This window comes from Elephantulus edwardii, unplaced genomic scaffold (genome assembly GCF_000299155.1).
Source record: "Elephantulus edwardii isolate Elephantulus edwardi_28Jun2011 unplaced genomic scaffold, EleEdw1.0 scaffold00222, whole genome shotgun sequence".
In the NCBI taxonomy this organism is placed as follows: domain Eukaryota; kingdom Metazoa; phylum Chordata; class Mammalia; order Macroscelidea; family Macroscelididae; genus Elephantulus; species Elephantulus edwardii.
Window position 1 is genome coordinate 364,503 of NW_006399972.1, and position 13,368 is coordinate 377,870.

A 13,368-nucleotide genomic window follows, 5' to 3' on the forward strand; every position below is an offset into this window, starting at 1 on the left:
TTTTTTTTTCTTCTTCTTCTTCTCTTTTTATTTTGTTATTGTTGTTTTATTTTATTGATATTTTAACTAAAGTTTATAGATAACTTGTATTTCCATTCATTCATTGTTGCACATTTTCCTCCCTAACCCCTCTCCTCAGTTCATTTTCTCTTTAAAGATTCTTTCATTGCAACACAATTTCCTCTCTTGCTTGCCGACCCCCAGTCCACTTTGCTATATGCCTATTATTCTAGATTGTTGTCATGTAAATAATACTATAATACTTAATTGTGTATTTTGTTTAGAGAGTTCTCCCCTCATCTATTTAAATGCAGTGTTCATTATTTATCCTCTCTCTTCTTAGTTTCCCTCCAACCCCCATGTCAGTCCTGTTTTATAACAGAGGCATTATGCAATATTTGTCCTTTTGTAACTGAGATAATTAACTCAGCATAATGTCCTCCAGGGTCACCAATTTTGTATAATAGTTAAACAACACAATCCCAAAATGAACACTGGATATGAACAGACACTTCACCAAAGAATACTTTCAGATGACGAACAAAAAAATGAAGAAATTGTTCAAAAGTCCTAGCTCTAAGAGAGATGTAAATTAAAACAACTATGAGATATCATCTCATTCCAGTAACATTAGCAAAATTCAACAGTGCAGCAAAATGCTGGCGAGATTGTGGAGAAATTGGAACCATTATTTTCTGTTGATGGGAATGTAAAATGGTGCAACAACTCTAGGAGGCAGTGTGGCACTTTATCAAAAAGTTGGAAATGGAAAAATCATTTGACCCAGCAATTCCACTACTGGGAATATACCCTAAAGAAACCAGACCTCCCACCCAAACAGATATACACATACCCATCTTTATTGCTGTGTTGTTCACAATAGCAAAGAGATGGAAGCAACCCAAGTGCTCATCAACAAATGAATGGATAGAGAAGCTGTGATGCTTTCTAGGTAATTGAATTTTTTGCTCTTTGCATCTTTCATTATTAATACTTGAGGTTTAAAATACGTTTTTCAGTTCTTTCAGCTTGAGAAATGCAGAGGGAATCCTTCTCTCTTTATTCTCCAATTCCACCTCACCGCACATTCCATTATAATATCTTTCTTTGACCTCCTGAATTGCCCTTTGGAGTTTTCTGTTCAGCTCTTTTATTTAGGTAGTTTTCCTTTTGTTTTGGCTTTTCAACACTCCAGTGCAATTTTTAGAATCTCTTCTTACATCCATTTTGTGGTGTATATGTTTTTCTCCTCTGTTATTGTAATGACCTTTAGCTTTCTTCATGGATGATATATTTTATATCATTCCACAAGTCATCTGGTCTTTGATCATTGATGTTCTGTGCCTCAAACCTATTCCTAAAATGATATTGAAATTCAGATAGATTAGATTCAGGATCATACCTTATTTGCTGTGAACATCCCAGTGAACAACATGGTAAATATTAGGAATTTGAAGTAAATATCTTACTCCATTTTTCCATACAAATGAGTCATTTTCTAAAACTAGAAGCTGTGCTTCGATCCCAAAGGTTTTCAGTTTGAGTCTACTAGCTGCTCCCGTGCAATTGACTGCCTCTGAAAACCCGCTGGAGGGTGTCAGCAATGGGTCAGTTTTGATTTGATGGTAAACAAAAACAAAAATCCTAAGTCTAGGAGAAAGTAAAACATGTAAGTTTGTATGTAAATAGGAGCTCTGGTAGTATAGTGGTAAGAATCTGTGCTGCAATCTTGAAGGTAAGTGGTTCGAATCCACCAGCTGTTCTATTGGAGAAGGATGGCAATCTCCTCCTATGCAATTAACTGTCTGAAAATCCACTGAAGGGTCAACTATGGGTCAGTTCTGACTAAATAGTACACAATAACAACAACAACATTATACAATATATAGTATTATTGTATTATTTACATAAAGTTGTTGTTATATGCTGTTGAGTCACTTATGACTCATACTGACTCTATGTACAACAGTTCTGATCCCTGTTCTATCCTGTACCTGCCTTATTGTCTCTGACACACCTACCACTATCACTCCAGTCACTGAATCAATCCATCTCATCAAGAGTCTTCCTAACTTGCACTGTCCCTCCACCCTTCCAAGTATGATGTCCCTCTCCAAGGACTGGTCACACCTTACAACATGTCCAAAGTATGTCAGACAAAGCTTCAGAATCCTTGCCTCTAAGAAACAGCCTGTTTTCACCCTCTATAGGTATAGTCCAGGGTATTGGTGCCATACCTCTCTAGGAAGCCCATAGTATATTCAGTACTCTCCTACAGCATCACAGCTCAAAGGGACCAATTCTCCTTCTATCATCCCTAGTCATTATTCAACTTTCTGATGCATAGCAAGTCATCTATGGCCTGGATCAGATGCACCTTAGTCTCCAGATTGATATTGTTACTCTTCGTTTGCTGAAATATGCCAATTGGTATTCCATCAATTCCTGAGTTATTTTTTTTGCCAAGTCCTACAGAACAGCCTGAACTTCCTCCTTCATCAACATTGCCTCTCGATTATATGTTGTTTCTTGAAATTTTCTGTGTCAGCCATTTCTTTTTGGTACAATGACTGTATACTTCCCCATCTTCTTTTAAGGCTTCCTGAATCATTCAATATTCTGCCTGTAGCATCCATAAGCATTTCAACTTGAGACTTGAATGTGCTCTTTAGTTATCTTCAGCTTAAGAAATGCCAAGTAAGTTTGGAACTTTTGATTTTCATACTCCAACTCCTTGCATATTTCATTATAATACTTTGTCATGTCTTCCTGACTGCCCTTTGAAATCTTCTATTTAGCTCCTTAATGTCTTGATTTCTTCCCTTTGCTTTGGCTTTTTTGGTGCTCTAGTACAGTATTTAAAGTCTCTTCTGACATCCAGTTTGGTCTTTTCTTCTTCTTTCTTCTTTGTTACATTCTTCATGAATGATATTCTTGATACCTTTCCACAATTCATCTGGTCTTCATTCATTAATGTTTCTGAGTCGGTTTCTTAAATTTAGGGGGAACAGACTCAAGGTCAAATTTTTATTTATGTGGACGTGATTTAACCTTCTTTGATTTACATTAACATACTACCAAAATCCTGCTGAAGATTATCTGGAAATAGCCGAAACAATACATTGACAGAGAACTACCAGAAATACAAGCTGGGATTAGAAGAGGTCATGACACTACAGACATTATTTCCAATGTCAGATGGATCTTTGCAGAAAGCAAAGAGTCTCAGGGGAATCTCTATCTGTGTCTCATTGACTATACAAAGGTATTTGACTGTGTGGGTCACAATAAGTTGTGATTTCTCAAGGCTAACTTTAGGAAAATCGAAATCCTAGGACACTTGATTGTGCTTATGCAAAACTTATACGTGGACTAGGAAGCAGTCCTCAGAACAGAGCAGGGAAGCACTGTGTGTTTCAAAATAGGAAAGGAGTGTGTTAGGGTTGCAGACTATCTCCATTCCTTTTCAACCTATATGCAGAACAGATCATTTGGGAAGCAGAGCTTTATGATGAGGAATGTGGCATCATCAAAATTGGCGGTAGATTCATCAACAACCTATGTCATGCATATGACACAACCATGTTTTTTTTTACAATGAAGAAGACCTGAAGTTCTTGCTGCAGAAGGTCAAGAACTGTAGTCTTCAATATAGATTTAAGCTCAACATCAAGAAGACAAAGATTCTCACCACTGGGATAATTTGGCAGCACCATGATAAATAGAGAAGAGATTGAGGTTGTTAACAATTACAGGTTGCTTGTCTCCACAATCAACATTCTTAAAACCAGCAGTAAGAAAATCAAAAGACAAATTGCATTGGGAAAAGCTACTGTCAGAAACCTCTCCAGAGGCCTCTCTGAAAAACAATAATGGAACGAGAGACTAAGGTGAACCTACTCTAGACCATGGTCTTTGCAATTTCTTTGCTATGCATCAGAGAGCTGGACAACGACTAATGATGACAGAAAAAGAGTCAATACTTCAAATTGGTGCTAGAGAAGAATCTTGAACAAACAATGGACTGCCATGCAAACAAATATGTTTGTCTTGGAGAAGGTTAAATCAAGTTTCTCCTCAGAGGCTAGGATTTTGAAACTCTGTCTCATATACTTTTGGCACATGGCCAGGAGGGACCAGTCCTTGGAGAAGGACATCATGCTTGGAAGGGTGAAGGGACAGGGGAGGGAGAAATACCCCTGGTTTAGATGGATTGATACAGTAGCTGTGGCAATGGCGGTTGGTGTGTCAAAATTACTGAAATTAGCTCAGGACAAGGCAGGGTTCAGAAGTGCTATATGGGTCACAGGTTCAAAGGTTGCTATGAATCACAGAATGACAGAACATAACAACAACAACAACAGCATGATTATATGTTGAAATTACTTAAAAGAGGCCCAAATACCTCTGCTGTAGAATGTTATCTTTTCCAAGATCTGATTCTAAGGGATATCACATAAGAATCATTACACATGAATCTTAGCTTCTCTGCATTTCTATTTCCATAAAATGACAGCTTGCCTCTCACAGTCATAGGTCTAGACAGATATCAGAAAACAATTTGCATTTAAAAAAATAACTCCTCTTCTGAATATGTTCAGTCTTCCCTGAAAGCTAAGGTTATACCAAGCTAAATAAAATCAAGAATCAAGAATCTGCTGGTGACAGTCCTTTATTCTGTGATAACTGGTCATACAATAATCCTTATCCTTTCAAACCACTTGAGTTCTCAGTAGGTTACTCTTATTCATTTGAAAGAGCACCATTCAAAACTCGTTCCTTGGCTTCTGATTGGACTGAGCATTGTTTATAGCCAATTGGAGCTAATCATGCAATCAGGTTTTAAAAAGATGCAAAGCAGGTGTGTTTAGTTGCTACACTGGGAGTTCTCTGCTTACAGAAAGCCAAAGCTCATCATACACTGCAGCACTGTGAAGATCAAGGATCATTTTAAACAACAAGCGAATAAAATTCTTACTATAGGGTCTCATTTCATATTGATTTCATTTCAAGACTGTCATCTTCGGTTCATTAGGTCGGAAACTGAGTGTTAGATAATAGAATCTAAGAGAATTCACAATTGTTTAACTTATAAACCTTCCATTCTCCTTGCCTGGACTTAAAAAAAAAATCCGTTTTCATCCCACAAGCCAATCTTTAAAATACAAAATTCAAGTAATTGAGAATTTTTTAAAATGATGTATTTGTAGTCACAAGGCAATTTCATGCTGACTTTTTCTCAAGTGCTTCTGTAGAGATGAGCAGTGTTGCAGCATATTGTTTGGGGTAGAAAAAATATTTTCAATCTTTTGGTTCATTCTGTGAAAAACAGTTTCTTCATATTTCCGTCACAGGTTGCCTTCTCATCGGTTTATTGATTTATATATCCTGTGGTTGAGTTTAATGAAAAAATAATAAAAAGGCATATTTGTCTGAGCAGAGTACTTACCCCAAGGTAATGGCCATCTATGAACACGACAGGAAGAGATGGCGTTTCAGAAACCCGTCGGCATCTCTCATCTAACTCTTTTCCATAATCTCCATTCAGAGCTATGTTTTTCTCTTCAAATTTTACTCGGTGATTTTGGAAGATCTTTCTAACCAATTCACATCTTTCAAACGTTGTTCGTACCACACGAAGGCAAGTGGTATAAATCACTACACGGTCAAATTCAAGTTCGGTGGGTGGTTGCTGAAAGAAAAACAATATAGTGTAAGTACATTTGCATTTACTTTCTTACATCTTATTGTTTTAAGATAATAAATTTCAGCAAGTGTCATATACATACATCACAGGCACATGCAAAAATGGAGTTAAGTGCTACAGTTTTTATTCTAAGACAACTCTTTTTACATCAGAACATTTGTAGTAGGGTATCACGTCCCATAATTTAAATGCTAGAATAGGTAATGGTACTTTTTTCCCCTCTTCCCCAGAAATATATTAAATAATGGGACATACAAAAAGTAATTACCTAGCATGTAGAATAGTATGTGGTAAAATAATGAATTATTTTTTGTAAATTTTGTGGACATTGGTCCAATTATTAGTTTTATATCACTATATGAAAAGAGTAATGACTGCAGTTAAGAAGCCTAAAGAAAGATGTGTTGGGTGAATCTGGTGTCAAGAACCTCATTAAACTGCTAAAGACCAAGGGTTTCACTTTAAAGACCAATATGTTCTTAATTCAATCCCAGTACTTTCTATCATTTCAAATGAATGTGGAAGATTTACAATGAATAAGAAAGACTGAAGAAGAATGGACGGTGTTGAATTATGGTGTTCATGAGGGCTATTGACTATATCATAGACTGTCAAAGAAACAAACAAATTGGTCTTGGGGAAAGTGAAACTAAGGTGTTCCTTAGAGGCAAAGATGGTGAAGCTTTGTTTCATAAGCTTCAGATGTGTTGTCAGGAGAGACTAGACCTTGGTAAAAGACATTATGCTAGGAAAGTACAGAAGGTCAACAAAGGAGAGTAAGACTATCAATGAGATGAATTAACACAGGGACTGCAAGAGTGGGCTTGATTGAGCGTGGCAGAGATCATGAGTACTATGTAGAATAAAGTGTTGAACTGTTGTTCATAGTGTGTTATGACCGATAGTCCTAAACACAAAAAGAGCAAAATATTTCATGGAATATTCAGGGTTAGTATTTGACTACCTAGAAACACTAATTGCTTCCCTTATCAATTTAACAAGTTTATTGGGAAAAAAAACAGACTTACAAGATTATTCTGATATCTAATTAGCCTAATTCACATGCATATACTCTATTGAGTGACAGGAGTTCAAAAGACAGAAAGAAAGCTATTCCACAGGAAAGCAAAGTTGAATGGCCTACATGGAATAAACACACAAAAATATTAAAGAATTTTCAGAGACTCAAAATCAAGCACTCTGTTTTCCATTTGTTGTTGTTGTTAGGTGCTGCTGAGTACATCTCTGAGACATCCTATGAATAACAGATTTCAATTCTGTCCTACCTGTGCCATCTTCATAATCTTTAACATGCATGAATATATCACTTGGGTCACTGTGTTTATATAATTCAGTGGACATCTTCTTCTCTTTCACTGACTCTCCACTTCTCCAAGCATGAAGTCCCACTTAAAGGAATAACCTCTCCCAACAACATGTCCAAATTATGTGAGATGAAATTTTGCCATCCCTTGCCTCCAAAGAACATTCTGGCTGTACTTTTCTCAAGATATATCTGCTTATTCTTTTGCTAGTCAATGAGATATCTTCTACTCTTCTCCAACATCACCATTCAAAGGCATCAATTCTTTTTCTTGTCATAATCAGCTCTCAGATGTATAGAAAGTGACAGAAAAGAGCATGATCTTAATTAGGTGTATCTTAGTCTTCCAACTGAAACCATTGCTCTTCAGTAATTTGAAGACATCCCTGCCAGTAGACTTTCCTAATGTAATAGGTCTCCTTATCTCCTGATTGCTGGTATCAAAGATATTGACCATGGATCTAAGAAAAATGAAATCATTGACAGCTTCAATAGTTTTGCTATCAGGTGTCACTGAATGAACTCCAGATCATAGGGACTCATGTACAATAAAGGGAAATGCCTGATTCTCATGATCACTAAATATTTAAATGGCTTCTTACATTGAGGTCATTAATTTCACTAAGAGTTTTCTTCTTTTCTTAAAACCTTCTATTTCACCAAGCATAGTTTTTCTTCCCAGGGACTATGTTCTCTTGTTAAGATGCCCAAAGATACATTCTGGCTTCATTTTTCCTAAGACATATTTTTTTTTCATTTGGATGTTTATTGTATGTTTAATATTTTTTGCCACCACTATACCTAATGGCATTGAGTCTTCTCATTGGCCTACTTTGTATGTTTAAGTGCAACTATGACATCTTTGCTTTTAATACATTAAAGAAGTCCTCTGTAGCAGGTTTGCCAACAAAATACATCATCTGGTTTCTTGACAGTTACTTCCGTGTATGCTAATTTGGGATCTAAGAAAAAAGAAATCCTTGACAGATTCAGTATTTTCTCTATTAAGCATGATTTGCTTTATTGTCTCAGTCATGAGAATTTTTGTTTTCCTTATTTTAAGACATAATTCGTATTTGTCCTTCTTGGACAAGTTCCCTTTGAGCACAATTATGTATTTGTTATCTGAAATTCCTGTCTTTAAAATTTTTTCACACTTTGTTAATAAGATATTTTTGTGATGTCCTCTGCTTGCAGCCAAGATCCATCTTATATAGACACTTTCTTATTTTATGACGTTTGTTGTCATTTTTGTTGTTGTGTACCGTAGAGTCAGAACCGATGCATAACTGACCCTCTGACGGGTTTAGAGAGGCAGTTAATCACACAGGAGGAGATTGCTCATCTTTCTCCCACAGTGCAGCTGGTGAATACAGACCTCAAGCCTTTAGGATTGCAGCACAGCTTCTTGCTACTAGGCCACGAGAGCTTCCTTATTACTTAGTCATATTTGTCCTTCCCGGTGTATATATACATGTTCCCCTTGAGTAAAATTATGTATTTGTTTTCTGAAATTACTATTCTTCAAAATTCTTCCCTAATTTGTTATAATCCATAGATTGTTATGCCTTTATTTAGTTAATGAAATATAAATATATTTGTGGTATCCTCTGGTTTCAGCCAAGATCCATCTGTATAGATATTAATGGGTATGGGGGAATTGTGTGCTTTTAAAAAGGTAATTGCAATCAACAAATCATTAGTCATACAGAATTCTTCCATGGAATCTTGGTCCTCTTTTCAGTCAACAAGTCCTTATTTACTGATCCTTTTTTTGTTTCCAACTTTGCATTCCAATGATTAGTTATAAGTTATTGTTATTGTTGTTATGTGCCATTGTTGCCTTGCAACTCACATCAACCCTATGGACAATAGCTCTGAAATTTGTCCTAATATAAACCAATCTCACTATCTATGACACACTTGCCCCTATTACTTAGACACTGTTTCAATACATCTAATCCAAGGTCTTCCTCTCCTGCATTGTCCCTCCACCTTTCTAAGCAAGGATGTCATTCTCTAAGGAATGGTCTCTCCTGGCAATATGCCCGAAGAAGTGAGATGGAGCTTCAAAATCCTTGCCTCCAGAGAGCAACTTGGTTTCACCCTCTCCAATACAGACTTGTCTGTCCTCTTGGCAGTCCATGGTATGTTAAATGCTCTTCCCCAGTACCACAGCTCAAAGGTATTAATTCTATCCGTAGTTATTATCCAGCTCTCTGATGCATAACAAGTTATTGTGAAGACCATGGCCTAAATCAGGTGACCTTAGTCTCTAGACTGACATCTTTTCTCTTCAGCACCCTGGAAAGGTCCGTAACAGCAGACTTTCCTAAACCAATTTGTCTTTTGATTTCTTGTCTGCTGATTCCAAGAGTATTAATTGTGGCCTTAATACAGCTAAATTTGTTTAAAATCTCAATATCTTATTCACCTATCATAGTGCTGTCAATTGGCCCAGTGGTGAGAATATTTGTTTTCTTGATGTTGAGCTTCAATCCATATTGAAGTCTGCATTCCTTGACTTCTGAAGCTGATGCTTCAGGTCCTCTCAGTTTCAGTCAGCAAGATTGTGTCATCTACATCATACAATTTACTGATGAGTCTTCCTTCAATTCTGATACCACATTCCTCCTTACAAAGACCAACCTCTTGGATGATTTATTCCACATTTATATTGGAGAGGTATGGAGACAAGGCTCATTCCTGAGTCACTTCTTTCCTGATTTTGGACTATGCAATGTTTCCTTGCTCTGTTATGATGACTATTTCCTGGCTAATTACAGGTTTTGCATGAGCACAATCAGGTGTTCTGGGATTTTCATTCATATTTATTATATATTCAGTCAGTTTCAAACTGTAGAAGTTGGTAGAAAATTTCAATTTATTCATTTTGAGTGTTAGCATTTGATCCATATATTTAAGCAGCAATCTCAGATCTAACTGGTCTTCCTTATATGGATAATACTCTATCCCTGGAACTATTGTACTTCAGGGTAGATCTAAACATGTCTCTTGGGATGATAAATTCATTGTCAGCATTAATGTTCAGTTTTTCTATTTTTTTTTATAATAGACCATATGCTTGTCCAATTCAAAACAGTCCATGCTAGTTTGTTCTGACTCATTATTGTCTAGGATATTGATCTGTATGTATGTAGTTTTCTTTTTTCACTTCCAGTTTTCCTGATATAATAAGGTTCTGCTTCTTGACTCTCTGACACAGATGTGATAGAGATGCCAGATATGCAAGAAAAACTCCACACTGTGCAGAGTTGCTCTTGGGACATGGAATATGAGATAGTGTTACTTTCCAAGGAGCAAGTTCTCCTGCTCACAGAGGACCCATATTCTTCAGAGTAAGTGCAGAGTACACCATTTATCTCTCAGTTTAATCTAGGAGTCGGAGGTTTGCCATAAACAATCTTCAACATTCTTGGGTCGTTGTGAGGTTTATAGTGACCCTGTGCATACACTACAGAAAAATTTGCTGCCCAGCTCTAGCACTAAAAGGAGCCCTGTTGGTCTATTGGTAAGAAGCCTTACTGTAAACCCCAAAGCACATAGTTCAAATCCACCAGCGGCTCCACTGGAGAAGGATGTGCAATCTCCTCCCAATGATTAACTGCCTCTGAATACTCACTGAAGGGTCAGCTATGGCTCGATTCCCACTCAGTGGTACACAACCATGACAACCTGTTGTAATTCTACTTTCCAATTATGAATGGGTGTTTGCAACTACTTCTCTTTATTTTGAGACATGACACATCAGCAAATAAAGGTTGTTCATTGTAAGAAAACTTTATTTCATCCATGTCACTAAAGTAGACTCTATTTTGAAGGACATTTTTCCTTGTTAAGTTTTAAATATTTTTCAACCTAAAACCCTCATATTCTGACACCATGATATGTCAGATTATGTTCTGCCATAATGGTCCATGTTTTTGAAGTGATTAACCAATCTTGCTTCCTAGCATGATTTAGCCTGAAGTCCTGGTTGAAACCTGGCCAGCATAGGCATAGCTTTCAGCACCACAGCAAGAAGAAAAAAGAGTTACATAATAGATAATCAGACAAAATAAGGAATAAGAAAATAGGCAAAATAGTAGCAGAGGTAAGCAATTCTGAAAACAAAGATAAAAACTGCCTTCCTTCTTTACGATCCCTTTCTCATCTTCCCCACTAAGTCAGAAATTAGTGACTACTTTTGTGAGAAACTCTGTACAATATTGCTAAAGTTTGCTGAAGGATCAAACCAGGTAGATTCCAAAATCATCAGGACAATCATCCTAATGTAGCGAATTAAACAAGATTGAACTATATCATGTGCTCAAGAGACATGTGATCTGCACAAGGCCACAGAATCTAGATATTTGTCTAGATGTTAAAATATAACCATAAGACTTTCAAACTCCTGTGAAGTCAAAATTTTGAATGAAAACAACTTCTAGAGGCTAAACATTAGAATTGATTGGAAGAATCTATATTTATTCTCATTCCTAAAAAAAGTAATCCAACAGAGTATGGAAATTATCAAACAATATTACTAATATCACATATAAGCAAAATCTTGCTGACGATTTTTCAAAAAAAACTAGAGCATTACATTGGCAGAGAACTGTAAGAAATACAAGCCAGGTTATATCATTGCCAATGCTAGAAAGATATTGACAAAAAGCAGAGAATATCAGAATAATGTCTATTTTGTGTTATTGATTATGCAAAGGTGTTTGACTGTGTGGATCACAGCAAATTGTGGCTACCCTTGAGAAAAAGAGGCATCCCAGGACTCTTGATTGTGCTTATGCAAAACCTATCCTTAGACATGGAAGCTGTTATACCGCATGGTTCAAAATCAAGGAAGGACTGTGTCAGAGGTATGTCCTTTCTCTATAACTTTTCAATATATATGTGGAACATATCATGCAGGAGGCTAGTCTTTATGAAGAGGAATGTGGCATCAGATGTGAATCAAGACTCATCAAGAGCCTGCGTTATGCAGATTACACAATCTTTCTCTATAAAATTGAGACTGACTTGTTTGCTACAGAAGGTCAGGGGCTGGCTGGAGTCTTCAATATGTCTTGCATCTCAACAAGAAAACAAAGATTTTCACCACCAGGCCAATTGGCAGCATCATGATAGGTATAGAAAAGACTGAGGTTGTTAACAATTTCATCTTGCTCAGGTATACAATCAACACTCTTAGAACCAGCAGTTAGGAAATCAAAAGACTTTGGGAAAGTCTGCTGTCAGGGCCCTCTTCAGAGCAGTAAGGAACAATGATATCATCTAAATAACATTTGTCTAGAGACTCAGATGTACCTGATCTAAGCCATGATCTTTGCAATAACTTTCCTTCCTTGATTCCTTTCTCATTTTCCATACTAAATTAAGAATTAATGACTACTTTCTGGGCACAGGATATGAACAGACACTTCACCAAAGAAGATATTCAGATGGCCAACAAGCACATGAAGAAATATTCAAAATCCCTAGCCCTGAGAGAGATGCAAATCAAAACAACTGTGAGATATCATCTCACCCCAGTTAGAATAGCAAAATTTAACAGAACAGCAAGCAACAAATGCTGGCAAGGTTGTGGAGAGACTGGAACCCTTATTCACTGTTGGTGGGAGTGTAAAATGGTGCAACCACTGTGGAAAGTGGTGAGGCGCTTTCTCAAACATTGCAAATAGAGATACCATTTGACCCAGCAATTCCACTACTGGGAGTATATCCTAGAGACCATAACCGATATCCAAGCAGATATATGCACACCCACGTTTATTGCAGCTTTGTTCACAATAGCAAGGAGTTGGAAATAACCTAAGTGCCCATCAACAAACGAATGGATAGAGAAGCTGTGGTATATTGACAGAATGGAATACTACGCTGCATTGAAAAACAAAGAACTCATGCAATATTAGTCAAAATGGGTGACCCTGGAGGACATTATGCTGAGTGAAATATCTCAGTCACATAAAGGACAGATATTATATGGTGCCACTGTTGTAGAATGAGGCTGACATTGGGGTGAGGGTAGGACTGAGAAAAACTGGATAAAGTATGTTTACTGCATTGAAACCGATAAGGGAGAGAATAGTTTAAAATTAATATATTTTAGGGAATTATGATTATCACAAGAGTCCGGAATGAGGGTTGCAGAGTGGAGTATACTTAGGGTGGGGGTAGGGGTCTGCGGGGCAGGGGAGGGGATTGTGTACCAATGAAGGAGTTTGTCTTTTGCTTGTCAAGGAGAGGAGCGAACTGGGGGTGGGGAGAAAAGTGCAACAATGAATGGAATTCCAAAATCTCTGTAGACGTTCATTGAAAA

At 37.0% G+C, this 13,368-nt stretch overlaps 1 protein-coding gene across 1 annotated transcript in view; it reads right to left on the reverse strand.

Annotated features, from left to right (window-relative positions):
* GRXCR1 (glutaredoxin, cysteine rich 1) overlaps nucleotides 1–13,368 on the reverse strand; it is a 180,587-nt gene that overhangs the window by 93,819 nt on the left and 73,400 nt on the right. Inside the window, exon 2 of the mRNA XM_006898175.1 lies at nucleotides 5,450–5,692. Coding sequence (XP_006898237.1) covers nucleotides 5,450–5,692 — 243 coding nt within the window. The remainder of the gene's footprint in view (nucleotides 1–5,449; nucleotides 5,693–13,368) is intronic.